The sequence below is a fragment of the Chanos chanos genome, chromosome 3 (genome assembly GCF_902362185.1).
Source record: "Chanos chanos chromosome 3, fChaCha1.1, whole genome shotgun sequence".
Classification (NCBI taxonomy): domain Eukaryota; kingdom Metazoa; phylum Chordata; class Actinopteri; order Gonorynchiformes; family Chanidae; genus Chanos; species Chanos chanos.
In genome coordinates, this window is record NC_044497.1 from 23,452,536 (window position 1) to 23,465,000 (window position 12,465).

At 43.8% G+C, this 12,465-nt stretch overlaps 1 protein-coding gene across 1 annotated transcript in view; it reads left to right on the plus strand.

Moving 5' to 3' along the window:
* plxna2 (plexin A2) overlaps positions 1-12,465 on the plus strand; it is a 181,864-nt gene that overhangs the window by 139,972 nt on the left and 29,427 nt on the right. The window contains exons 17-21 of the mRNA XM_030769868.1: positions 5,333-5,572; positions 6,046-6,189; positions 6,362-6,596; positions 8,822-8,964; positions 9,806-10,074. Coding sequence (XP_030625728.1) covers positions 5,333-5,572; positions 6,046-6,189; positions 6,362-6,596; positions 8,822-8,964; positions 9,806-10,074 — 1,031 coding nt within the window. The remainder of the gene's footprint in view (positions 1-5,332; positions 5,573-6,045; positions 6,190-6,361; positions 6,597-8,821; positions 8,965-9,805; positions 10,075-12,465) is intronic.

Consider the following 12,465-nt stretch of genomic DNA (forward strand, 5'->3'; position numbering starts at 1 on the left):
GTAAATGACCCTTCTTCCTCACCCTTGGATGTTTGTATTCTTCCGGTGTCGTGCCAGTCACATGTTAGAAACGACATCAACATTCCCACTTGCTCGCTGTGCATTCTCCGGACTATAATCCACTCTGTTCACACATGGACTCAGTTGAACATACAACAGACTTTGTACTGGGGGGCTGGTGGAATAACGTCCATTTAGGATCTGATCTGACTGATTCGGACATTTGCGTTCACACATACAGCCCCTCCAGTTAAAATCTAGGTTATTTTAGGGATGCAGTGTATGTGTGAAAGGGGCTTTAGGGAGTGTTATGTTATGCACCAATACAGAGGCATAAATAACATAAATTTCCATGTATTTAGATAAATGATCTGTGTTCACTGATAGCTATGAACATCCACAGTGTTTGACTCCTGATTCTCCACAACTCCCAGACCACAGAACTGTTTGAATCAGGATTCCCCACTGTCTTGAAATGCGTTTGGTACTGTTGCTTAGAACAAGTTTTATGATATGTAAATACACCCGGGAACATGAAAGGGCTTTTAAAATGGACTCTGTGTTCTTCAGAGTACAGGCTCTTCACAGACAGTAGGTTTCTCTGGAGCTGAGCTGTGGACTGGGTAACAGTTTACAGAAATGTAAGATCACACTGGTGACTTCCACTCCAGGAGCCTGCAGTCAACCCTTGATATGTGCCCAAAACGCCTGCCCAGATTATCTCAAAGTCATTTTTGGGAAAAGATAATATCAGCAGGTTTATTCTATGCCTCATTTCAGGGGGCCCAAAAGACTCCAGAACATTTGGAACAACTTGTGCATGCACTGTGGTTTGGCATTGTTTTTCTGCGGTAAAAGAGAGAGAGAGAGAGAGAGAGAGATAGAGAGAAAGGATGAGCTGCTACCTCTTTTTAAAGGCATTCTCTCTTCACACCCCCCAGCCCCCCACAGAGTGATTCACCTCTGAAAAGGGAACGGGTTGAATTTTTATTAACTGTCGAGGTTGCAATTACGGATCTCTTCATCCGTCCGTCTTTCCCCCTTTTGTGAGCGGGGACAGGGAAACAGCAGCGCAGCCATGCAATCAGGCCTGAGCGCCTGTCAAGACCAGCGTTCAAATTGTCACCTGCCTCCTCCCAAATTGCTCTCGTCTCTTTTCTGTCCCCCTCCCTCCTCTCCTGTTACCTACAGCATTTTAACTCAGAAAAAAAAGTAATAATGACGACAGGGAATGAGACACACGGTAGTGCCCCCCCTTTCACGTACCTGTCACTATCTCACAATTGAGACATTAATCATTGAACTGATTATCAAGGAAAGAAAGATTACTTTTTTCCCCTCCCTCTATTTTTTGTTTGAGAAGAATAAAAAATCATCTGCCCTACTGAGTGAAGAATGGCGATGCCAGGGTGATGTCTAAAAATGGATTTCTGAAGCATTATCTGATGCCATCTAAGGTGATCAAAGAGACACTTCACCTTTCCCGTCGAGACAAAGCTCTTTAATAACATGGCCAATCAGACGATGTGTCACGCAATCACTGTCATAAACCTCTTCCCAGACACCACCCAGACGTACCACGCTTACCCACAGAGAGCATGAACTTTTATAGATGATGAAAATGGGTTCGTTTGTGTCACAGACCTCTCTGCGGCATGTGATCATCCTACTTTACCATATTTCCCATGATCCATTGCATTGAGCTGCTCTACACTTTCACCCCTTCCTTCCTGTTTCTCTATGAGCCTGGTTTGGCCCATGTTCCTGTGTGGATTTAGACTGATGTGAAAAAACAGAAGGGCAGTATTCAAACGCCTGCTGTTCCTGCAGCTGCCCTTTCAAATCTTCTGTCTCATTTATTTCTGTGTGGTGTCACACCTTCAGCGTGCCACAGCCACAGAGTGTTAGATTAACAGCTACCTCCATTTGCAAATTTTCTTAACTATTATTATTCCCTCTCTCTTTCCCCATCTCCCTGTTGTTCCCTCTCTATCCATCTTTCTCTCTCTCTCTCACATGGCTTCCAGTAGGGGGCCAGCTTCCAAAACCTGACTTTGTCAGAACAAATTATTGACTTGTAGCAATGCTGTGGTGTTTAGTCAGTTTGATTACTGGTGTTTAGTTTGTTTGATGACTGGTGTTTAGTCAGTTTGATGTCTGGTGTTCAGTCTGTTTAATTGACTGGTATTTAGTCTGTTTGGTGACTGGTGTTTAGTCTTTTTGATGAATGGTGTTTCATCAGTTTGATGACTGGTATTCAGTCTGTTTGATGACTGGTGTTTCGTCTGTTTGATGACTGGTGTTTCATTGGATTGATGACTGGTGTTTTGTCTGTTTGATGTCTGGTGTTGTATCTGTTTGATGACTGGTGTTTTGTTTGATGTCCGGTGTTGTATCTGTTTGATGACTGGTGTTCAGTCTGTTTGATGATTGGTGTTTAGTATGTCTGATGACTGGTGTTCAGTCTGATTGATGACTGGTGTTTCATCAGTTTGATAACTGGTGTTCAATCTGTTTGATGACTGGTGTTTAGTATGTCTGATGATGCTGGTGCTTAGTCTATATGATAAGCCCAGTGTTTAGTCTGTGATGAGACCAGTGTTTAGTCTGTGTGATGACTCTGGTGTGTGGTTTCTTTAATGACTCTGGTATATTGTTTTGAGAGTGTAATCTGTAGGTCATGTGGAACAGCAGTGCTAGAGTAATTCTCTGTATTTGAATGTCTATTTTGATTGTTCTTAGAGCAGTGAAGTGAGGAAAATGGCAGTCTATTCTTGGAAGAGGGGCCATTATGCAAAATTGGAGTATAATGTGTTTTATGTGGATTTCTTTTAACACCTGAGCTCTCATTTAGATGCACTCGCATAGTACTCTTGACTGCCTTACTGACTCATCAAGTCATTTTTAACTTTCAGAATTTACAAAACTCAGAGAGAGAAAAGTACATCCTCCTGAAAAGTGGCTTTATTCTAGATGTAAAACAAGACAGAAGAAAGAGAGAGAATGGAGGGAATGTGGTGCACAGAGAGAAAACATGCAGAGAAAAACAAGCAGTATCTGAGCAGATGGTGTGGTGGGCTCGTTTGGTTGTTCCGAGTGATGATAGACAGGCTGCTGGAGGAGCGTCTGTCCCCTGTCCATCTCCAGACAGAACTGGAATGAAAAGTAGAGAAAAATTGGGTTTACTAACACAGTAGCATCTTCGTTATCCAAGACGGTGAAAGCGTCTTAAATGGCCTCTGTCCAGCAATGTTCCCTCTGCTTCCTTCAGTCCAGTTCCCTTTGGCTCATTCTGAGGTTAGTTTGTGGTTGTATTTAGTTGATTCTGAGGTTAGTTTATGGTTATATTTGGTTGATTCTGAGGATAGTTTTTGGTTGTATTTGGTCAATTCTGAGGTTAGTTTGTGGTTGTGAGATTAGTTTGTGGTTGTATTTGGTTGATTCTGAGGTTAGTTTGTGGTTGTTTTTGGTTCATTCTGAGGTTAGTTTGTGGTTGTATTTGGTTGATTCTAAGGTTAGTTTGTGGTTGTATTTGGTTCATTCTGAGGTTAGTTTGTGGTTGTACTTGGTTCATTCTGAGGTTAGTTTGTTGTTGTATTTGGTCCATTCTGAGGGTAGTTTGTGGTTGTATTTGGTCCATTCTGAGGTTAGTTTGTGGTTGTTTTTGGTCCATTCTGAGGTTAGTTTGTGGTTGTATTTAGTGAGCTCGGACTCAGAATGTGCAACTCTGTGGCTTTTTTTCTGGCTGTCCTTACACATTTATATATATATATATATATATATATATACACACACACACACATTATATATACACATTTCTCTATATGTATATGAGGGCCTTGTCTCTCTTGCTGTGTAGTGTGTGACTGTAAAATGAGATTTTTTGGAGTATGAGAACAGTGCCCTGACTGCATTAGTGAGTTCCATGCATTTTTAAACAAGCTAACCATTTCCTCCATGTCGGAATGTCTGATTAGTTGTCGCGCATGGTGTCACTACGTTGCCATAGATGCAGTAGAGTTCTAAAGTTTGCTGCTCTTTGTTAACACATGCACATTACCCTGTCTGCTGTCATGATCATGTAATGTCAGATCTATGTTCCTGTCACTGTACACTCACGAGCTAGCTGACTTTCTCTGAAACCTTTACAGCTTGTCTGGATGCTCCTACTCAGAAACATGCAGGACTAGCCTCTCAGTAATTCAACTTAGCATTTATGCATTTTGAAAACAGATGACTCTTTGCCTCAGAAACTGTCCCTCTATTCAGAAACAAAACCTGTGTCTCCTTTTCCTGACAGAAATCTCTCTTCACCTTCCCCTGGGGAGGATTCCTGTAATGGGCTGAACCATACAGGCTGAAGCTTTCTGGGTCATAGTTCTTTCTCTCACTGGCAAATGCTGAGACTGTGTCCATAAGACAAACTGACAAACTGGTAAAAATTCAGTCCCATGAGTTGTGCATTTGCGCCGTGTGGATGGGGCCTTGGGGTGTTCATTAAAGGCAGGTGGATAGAACGGCTCTGAAAAGTCACTGGAGTTGTTTGACTTTCACCAACAGGCAAAAAAATCAAGTGTGGGTGATAAGAATGAGTTTGTATTGATTGCTCTCCTCTGTCTGAGTTAACAGCAGCAGGTAGCAGGTAGGAGTCACGCTGTGGGTTACTGCTCTTTCTCCGCTCTGAAGATATTTAGCTCTAATTAAGTTTCTCCCTGTCGTACTGCCGGGGGCGGGGTGGGGATGAGAAGAGATGAAAACCTGGAGCCTGGGCTCGGCGAGGACTCAATCGATTTAGTTGTTCCGTTGTTCACGTTGCTCTGTGGCACACTGAGAGAAAGACCAGGCGCTCGTGCGTACATTCAGTTGTGTGCGGAAAAGTGGAGCCTCATTCCATGCATGCCAAGAGTATCACTGCACTGAGTCCAGACAACATCTCCACTTAAAGACATCTGTCAGTACATGTTGCTTTAAAACAGAGACGTGATGGTCTGTGACAAGAGATTCTGTGATTCACAGTTACACATATTTTTATCAGAGAACTGTGTTCTCTCTGTTTTCATTGTTTTCATTCTGAACATAAGTCTCAGGATTGCTCTGAGAGAAAGACATGTTCTGTGTAGAATGTAGAGTGGACTGTTCCCCTCTATAGCACACCACTCACCTGTAGCTCAGTGGTCAAATAGGCTGAAAGGTTCTTTTTAAGTAACTTACAAAAAAGAAGATAGAGTAACAAAGAATAAATAAATGATGGAACATGTCTCGATATAAATAAACATGAGTAACACACTCTTCACACCCCTTCACTCTCTCTCTCTTTCTCTCTCTCTCTCAGGTGTGTAAGGTCCTGAACACAACCACTATGAGCTGTTTCGCTCCCTCTCTGACGGCAGAATACAGACCTGGACTGGACTCAGTCAAACACACAGACGAGTTTGGCTTTATCTTCAATAACGTCCAAGCCCTGCTCGTCTACAACAACACTAACTTCTTGTATTACCCCAACCCTAACTTTGAACCCCTCAGCACCAATGGGGTTCTGGAGCAGAAACCAGGCTCTCCCATCATCCTCAAGGTACACACATTTACCACCTTCAGACCAGAGTACTACTGTACACACGCACAAACATACGCACACACACGTGCACACACACATGCACACACACTCACACATGCATGCACACACTCATACACACACATATGCACACTCACACAAACACACACGCACGCACACACATACGCACACTCACATATACACATACGCACACACACACACGCACACACACTCACACACACACTCTCACACACGCACACACACACACACACACACACACACACACACGCATGTACACACCCACTCACTCGCATGCTCAGATATGGTGACAGTGTTCTCAAAGCAATCAGTCCCTTTTGTGTTGCCGTTACTCTTCTTACTTTCTAAACCTCTTAAACAAATAAAAGGAAAACAGATGCAGTTTTTTGTGGTTTACGTAAGTTGTGAAAAGCAGCCCTAATTTTCGCTCATGTGGTTCTCCCTCTGATTTTCAGGGTAAGAATCTGGTCCCCCCTGCGTCTGGGGGGGTCAAACTCAACTACACAGTGCTGATCGGGGACACGCCCTGCTCTGTCACTGTCTCCGAGACACAGCTGCTGTGTGAGCCTCCCAATCTCACAGGACAGTACAAAATCATGGTCAGTGCATCTGTGTGTGTGTGTGTGTGTGTGTGTGTGTGTGTGTGTGTGTGTGTGTGTGTGTGTGTGCATCCTGCTGGCTGATTGCATATGATTCTGTTCACATGTGAACATTCGTGGTGAAGATGTGTGTTTTGCCAGTCTCATGAAAGTGTACCTGTCTACATCTCAGGTCCAGGTGGGTGGCCTGCATGTGTCCCCAGGCTCAGTGAACATACTGTCAGACAGTCTCCTCACTCTGCCTGCTATCGTCAGTATAGCCGCTGGCGGAGGAGTGCTTCTGATCATCGTCATCCTGGTTCTCATCGCTTACAAACGCAAGTCCCGCGAGAATGATCTCACACTCAAACGCCTACAGATGCAGATGGATAACCTGGAGTCCAGAGTCGCCCTGGAGTGTAAGGAAGGTGAGCAGGATAAACCCAAATTCACACACACACACACACACACACCACATTAGTGATGCATGGATCGCAGTTATATCCACAGATTGGGCGGGCCTAGTCATGAAAATGAACATTCTGATGAATAGCGGATGGGTTGCGGGTGGGTGAAATAAAACATTGTTAACGAGGAAAATATTAAATACATTCTCTAAAATGTGAACATATTTTAAGCTTCATTTTTCGTCAGATATGAATCAGCAGACTAGATTCTCATTGTGCCAATTGCAGCATCCATTTGTCTTAAGCAGCAATGGAGGCAAAAAAGATCCAAGAGAAATTTAAAAATGGAAGGCCAGAAAAGGTTCTGTGTGGGAGCAATTTAGTGAAATACTTAGCCAAGACGAGTCAAGTGCCAGGTATTCATATGCAACACCTGCAAAAAGAACATTGCTTTGACCTACGAATACAGACCGACATAATATCCGCAAATAAGGCACGTGGACTACTTATCAAACTAAGACAGGGATGTGACTAGCGGTAAGCAGGTAATGCGGTTGCATTGGGGACCATGACAATTGGGGACCCGTCAGCATGGGCTACTATAATATATATAATACAATAATATAATTGTAGCATCAACTGTGCAGTGCATTTCACTGTTGCTGGTCATTTTAAAGCTGCGTGCTTCAAAATACTTCTCCCGTTTGCTATTGACATTATGTCAGCATGTGAGATGGGCTGGGGGCCCACCTTGAGCAGCCTGCATTCAGGCCCAGTGTCAGCTCGTTACACCCCTGACCTAAGACATGGTGCATGGAAATACAAGGTACAGAAGTAAATGTGAATACTGCAAACAAGTACACTAGTTTGAAGGGATTAAAGATGTCAGCCTGTGTTCAGGCTATTGTGGAAATACATGTTGCCATTTTCATTTTAACAAAAAAGAACTCTTACTTTAAATGAATGTTTATTTAGGCTATTTAAAACCAGCCTGCTTCAGTGTAGTATGTTACCATATCATGACGCTTACATATATCCCACTGAGAAATAATGGTAATGTGTGATCGGGTGCGGATCTCGAAATCGGGGAAAATAATTTGTTTGGGTGGGTGGCCGGGGGATGATTTACGCGCACATGTGGATTCGGATGGCATCAGAGCCGATCTGCGGATCACTACACCACATACTCTTTTTCCTGTCTCATTAAACCAGAATCCAGTTTGTTCCTGTCTGCAGAGTTTTCTTAGAGCCCAGGGCTACTAAAAATGTAATCCTGCATCATCGTTTTAAAGGCATTTGCAGGCTCAGATTGTTTAGAACAAGTCCACACTGAGGGTAATGTAGACATAGATGCCTGTAGTCATTCATTTTGAGATCAGACACATGCGTAGGTTTCCGTCAGTAAGGGACTGTTTTGAAGGCTGAGCAAATGAGGCATGTCCATGCAGTGAGTGGTTGTGATTGGCTGCTTGATGAGGCGTGTCCTCGCAGGGGGTACTTGTGATTGGCTGTGAGAACAATTCGACAGCCTCATCTAGAGCTGCTCTTACTTTTCTTCCAGTGCCATGCATGACCAGCGAGAGTGCTCCACCGACCAACCACTCTGTGTGTGTGTGTGTGTGTGTGTGTGTCCTCCCTGACGGCTGAGGGGAGCCCCAGGGTTTGTTGGGATACACTCAATTAAAGACATCTCACCTCCACTCTCCAACAGCAGGAGATGTAAAGTAATGACTGTGTGTGTGTGTGTGTGTGTGTGTGTGTGTGTGTGTGTGTGTACGTGTATGTGTGTGTGCACACGTGTATGTGTGTGTGTGAGAGAGAGAGAGAGAGTCCGTGCAAGTGTGTATGTGTGTCTGCGCATATGTGTGTGTGTGTGTGTGAGAGAGAGAGAGAGAGAGAGGGAGGGAGAGAGAGAGTCCGTGCATGTGTGTATGTGTGTCTGCACATATATGTGTGTGTGTATGTGTGTGTGTGTGTGTGTGTGTGTGTCTGTGTGAGCGTGTGTGTAGACAGCAGTTGTGAACAATCTGAGCCTGATCTGTATTTGTGATTTTTCGATGATGAAACAGCAAAACAATTATCTTGGGGCATTGCCTATATTAACAGTCTACATCGTACAGTTTAACTGAACTGAGTTTAACATTGTGTTTCTTTGTCTGGAATGTGATATCTTTCCATTAAAGCCTGCTAATGCTTGTGCTCTCTCTCTCTCTCTCTCTCTCTCTCTCTCTCTCTCTCTCCCCCAGCCTTTGCAGAGCTGCAGACGGACATTAACGAGTTGACCAGTGATTTGGACCGTGCAGGCATTCCTCACTTGGACTACCGTACCTATGCCATGAGGGTACTGTTCCCTGGCATCGAGGACCACCCTGTGCTGAGAGAATTGGAGGTATCCACACCAAACCTGTTTTTTTTTCATCATCACATGTACTCAGAGGAGCATTCAGGAATGAGCAGGGGACTACTGACACAGGGGCTTTCATTTTGCAAGTTTGTGTTTTGCTATATCAGGTGGTGTTAACCAGGCAGGTTAGTTAGGTTACACTATTTGACAAATGGGCAGAGAAATGACCCACATGACAGTGTCATTCACAGTAAAACTCAGACATCTCTTCATTAATGTCATCATTCATTACGGTGGTCCTTCCAGACTGTGCAGGTAGTGCAGTCTAAAAATATAATATAGCAGAACACTCAACAGGAGGAACAGGAAAATGGGACAGGCAGTGTCATGGCAGACACACAAACACGCACACACACACACGCTATAGTGCCTTTCATTCACTTGCAGCTCGTGTCTGAGATAATGGAGTAGCTAAAGGCTAATTGTGTGGAAGTCCGTAGATATTTTTCCCTGGCACTGCGCTGACAGACTGAAACACTGAGTGTGTTTGTTCAGTCACTGAACAGGAGACATGTGTCGTTCCTCAGTTTGTAGGCTGTGAACTTAGTCTGGTGTTTAGTTGTATAGTCTGGTATTTGAAAAGTTCAATCCAAATGGTGTGAAACCTCATTGTAAATGTTAAATGTCCTGACACAGTGGATATTTCTATAGCGATTCTGTCTTATGTCAGTTGTGTGGCTGGAGAAATTGAACAGACACAAATATAAACTTTGCATAGCCAAAGATGACCATAAATCTTTTGTAATATTAGCTACCTCACCTCACATGCCTTCTGTATATATTTGTGTTTCTGTGTGTGTGTGTTTGTGTGTATGTGTGTGTTCAGGTCTCTGGTAATGGTCAGCTGAACGTTGAAAAAGCTCTGAAGCTCTTTGCTCAACTCATCAACAACAAAGTTTTCCTGCTGACGTTTATCCGCACACTGGAGCTGCAGCGCTCCTTCTCCATGCGTGACCGTGGCAACGTGGCCTCTCTCATCATGACCGCCCTGCAGAGCAAACTGGAGTACGCCACTGACGTACTCAAACAGCTCCTCTCTGATCTCATCGCCAAAAATCTGGAGAGCAAAAACCACCCCAAATTACTGCTGAGGAGGTGAGGCATGATAACCACACACACACACACACACATACACACACACACACACACAGACACACACACACACAGACACACACACACACAGTCATACAGAAACATACACACTCACTCACACAGACACACACACACACACGCACGCACGCACACACGCACACAGACACAGTCCCAGTAAAGAATAAACAGAAGTACTCTAAACTGCAGCTGCCCTTTTTCAGTGATATGCTCTTGATGAAAGGAAAAAAAGGAAAAATCAGAGAAAAAATCATGACTGATATTCCAGATGAAATGTTAATGCAGACTGTGTCTGGTCCCTGTGTGAGTCACTGAATGAGAGAAATAAAATCTATAGTCGTGTCTCGCCAGATTGGAGGCACTGATGTAACACAAGAGAATATTAGTCTTTTAAGAGTGCTGTCTCTCCTCAGTATTCAGCATGAAAAGACCACACACTCACCAGACAGAAACAACAAAAGACAACTTGCCTTTCTGCCTCCTCTTTCTCTCTCTCTCTCTCTCTCTCTTTCTCTCTCTCTCTCTCTCTCTCGCTCATTCCCTCATTCTCTGAGACGACTTTGCTGTTGTCAGTGTCTCTTATCGTCTTTGTGCTTTCAGCTCATTAAAGATGCAGGAGGAACACTGGTCTCCTCCAGTTTCCTCCATTCTCCGTTCCCCTCCAGTCTCCTCTCTCCACTGTTTTCCCCAGGATCTAGCCCGACATACTAGGCCTGGTCTGAACCACAGCTCTCAGTACACCCAGGCCCTGTTTACACCTTGCATTAGATCTGATTTTGGTGATCTGATCACAAGTGGACAGCTCTAAACTACAGGTGTAAACGCACACAATGTGCATTGATTTTGCATCGAGATCCGATCGATCAGATCACATTCGGAGGTGGTCTGGACTGCATATGACCACGTTCTTATGGCAGTGTAAACACGAATGGGAACTCAACCACACTGAACGACTGCCTACTCAACTGATGTCCTCTGCTTACACGGAAGTACAAACTCATTCGCGCGCCCACATCGTCATATTAAAGTGTGACAACAGGCAAAATGGATATTGTTTTGATTTCTTCTTCTTCTTTTAATTTCCGACAGACTAGGCATTGATGCCTCCCACTGGTTAAAAACAATGTTTACCGTGGAAAAGCTTAACGTGGCTTAATGTTCCAAGACTGTGATCAATGATCGCCAAATTTCTCTCAGACATCTCTGGTCAAAAAACACCTCCTCCTGTCAAAAAATCAAATCAAAAGTGTTAAGTGTTTTCCTCTCCGGTGACGCTCATTGTAAGGAAACAGCTTAATGTGGCTAAATGTCCCAAAGCAGCGATCAATGATCACCAAATTTGTTTGACATCTCAAATGTCATAAGCACTATCTCAAATAAAAAAAGCAAAACTGAATTCAAATGAAAGGGGTAAGGTGTTGGACATGATGCACATGTTTATTTGTACATAGAGCGGGGAAGTGAGATCCGATCGCAGGAGGTCACTCGAGACACGTGGAGACTCTATAGCAAGGTGTATATGGACGTACTTTAGAGCTGTCCACTTGTAATCGGATCACCAAAATTGAATACAATGGAAGGTATAGATAGGGCCCCAGTGTCAGTTTTCTCAGGCCAGGAATTAAGATGACCCTGAAGGCTCCGGAGATGGTCCCATTCATAACTTACCTCAGAGCGTTCCCAGCTGGGGTGGAGCTCTTACATGAGCTTGTTACAGTTTAGATCAGCCCAGATTCATGTGGAGTCAGACTCCACATGATGGATTTATTGATTGATAGAAACAAAATGAGCTTTAATCTTGACTGAACTTAGGGTCTTATTGATGTGTGTGTGTGTGTGTGTGTGTGTGTGTGTTAACATTATTTTGTGTGTCATTTGTGTGTTTTAGCATCATTTTGTGTGTGTGTGTGTGTGTGTGTGTGTGTGTGTGTGTGTGTGTTTTAATGTCGTATTGAATCCTTTTCTCTTTGGCACTAACATCCTGAAGATCACTCACACTTATACAAGGCTTGCAAATACAGTAACAGACAATAAACAAAGAGACAGCTGATACAGCTGTTTCTTTCTTTTCTTTCCCTTTCTCTTTCCCTCCTTCTCTCTATCTCTCTTTCTTCCTCCTTCCCTCTCTCCTTGGTATTTGTTCTTTGTTTGGGCTGTAGCTCTCAGGCGCTCGGAGGGTAGTGCACTCGCGTGTTGTGTGTAGTGAAGCTGCTGATAAATAGGCGGAGTAAATAAGGGTGTGTGTAGGGTTTCTGGCCAGGGAGGTGAAAATGTGGATTAGACTCTTATTCAATGTGACGCATGACCATGTCTGTCTTATTATCTGTTGTCATTAGGAGAACAAGGCGCTAATCCGTCTGTCTGAGGGCTGGGCTG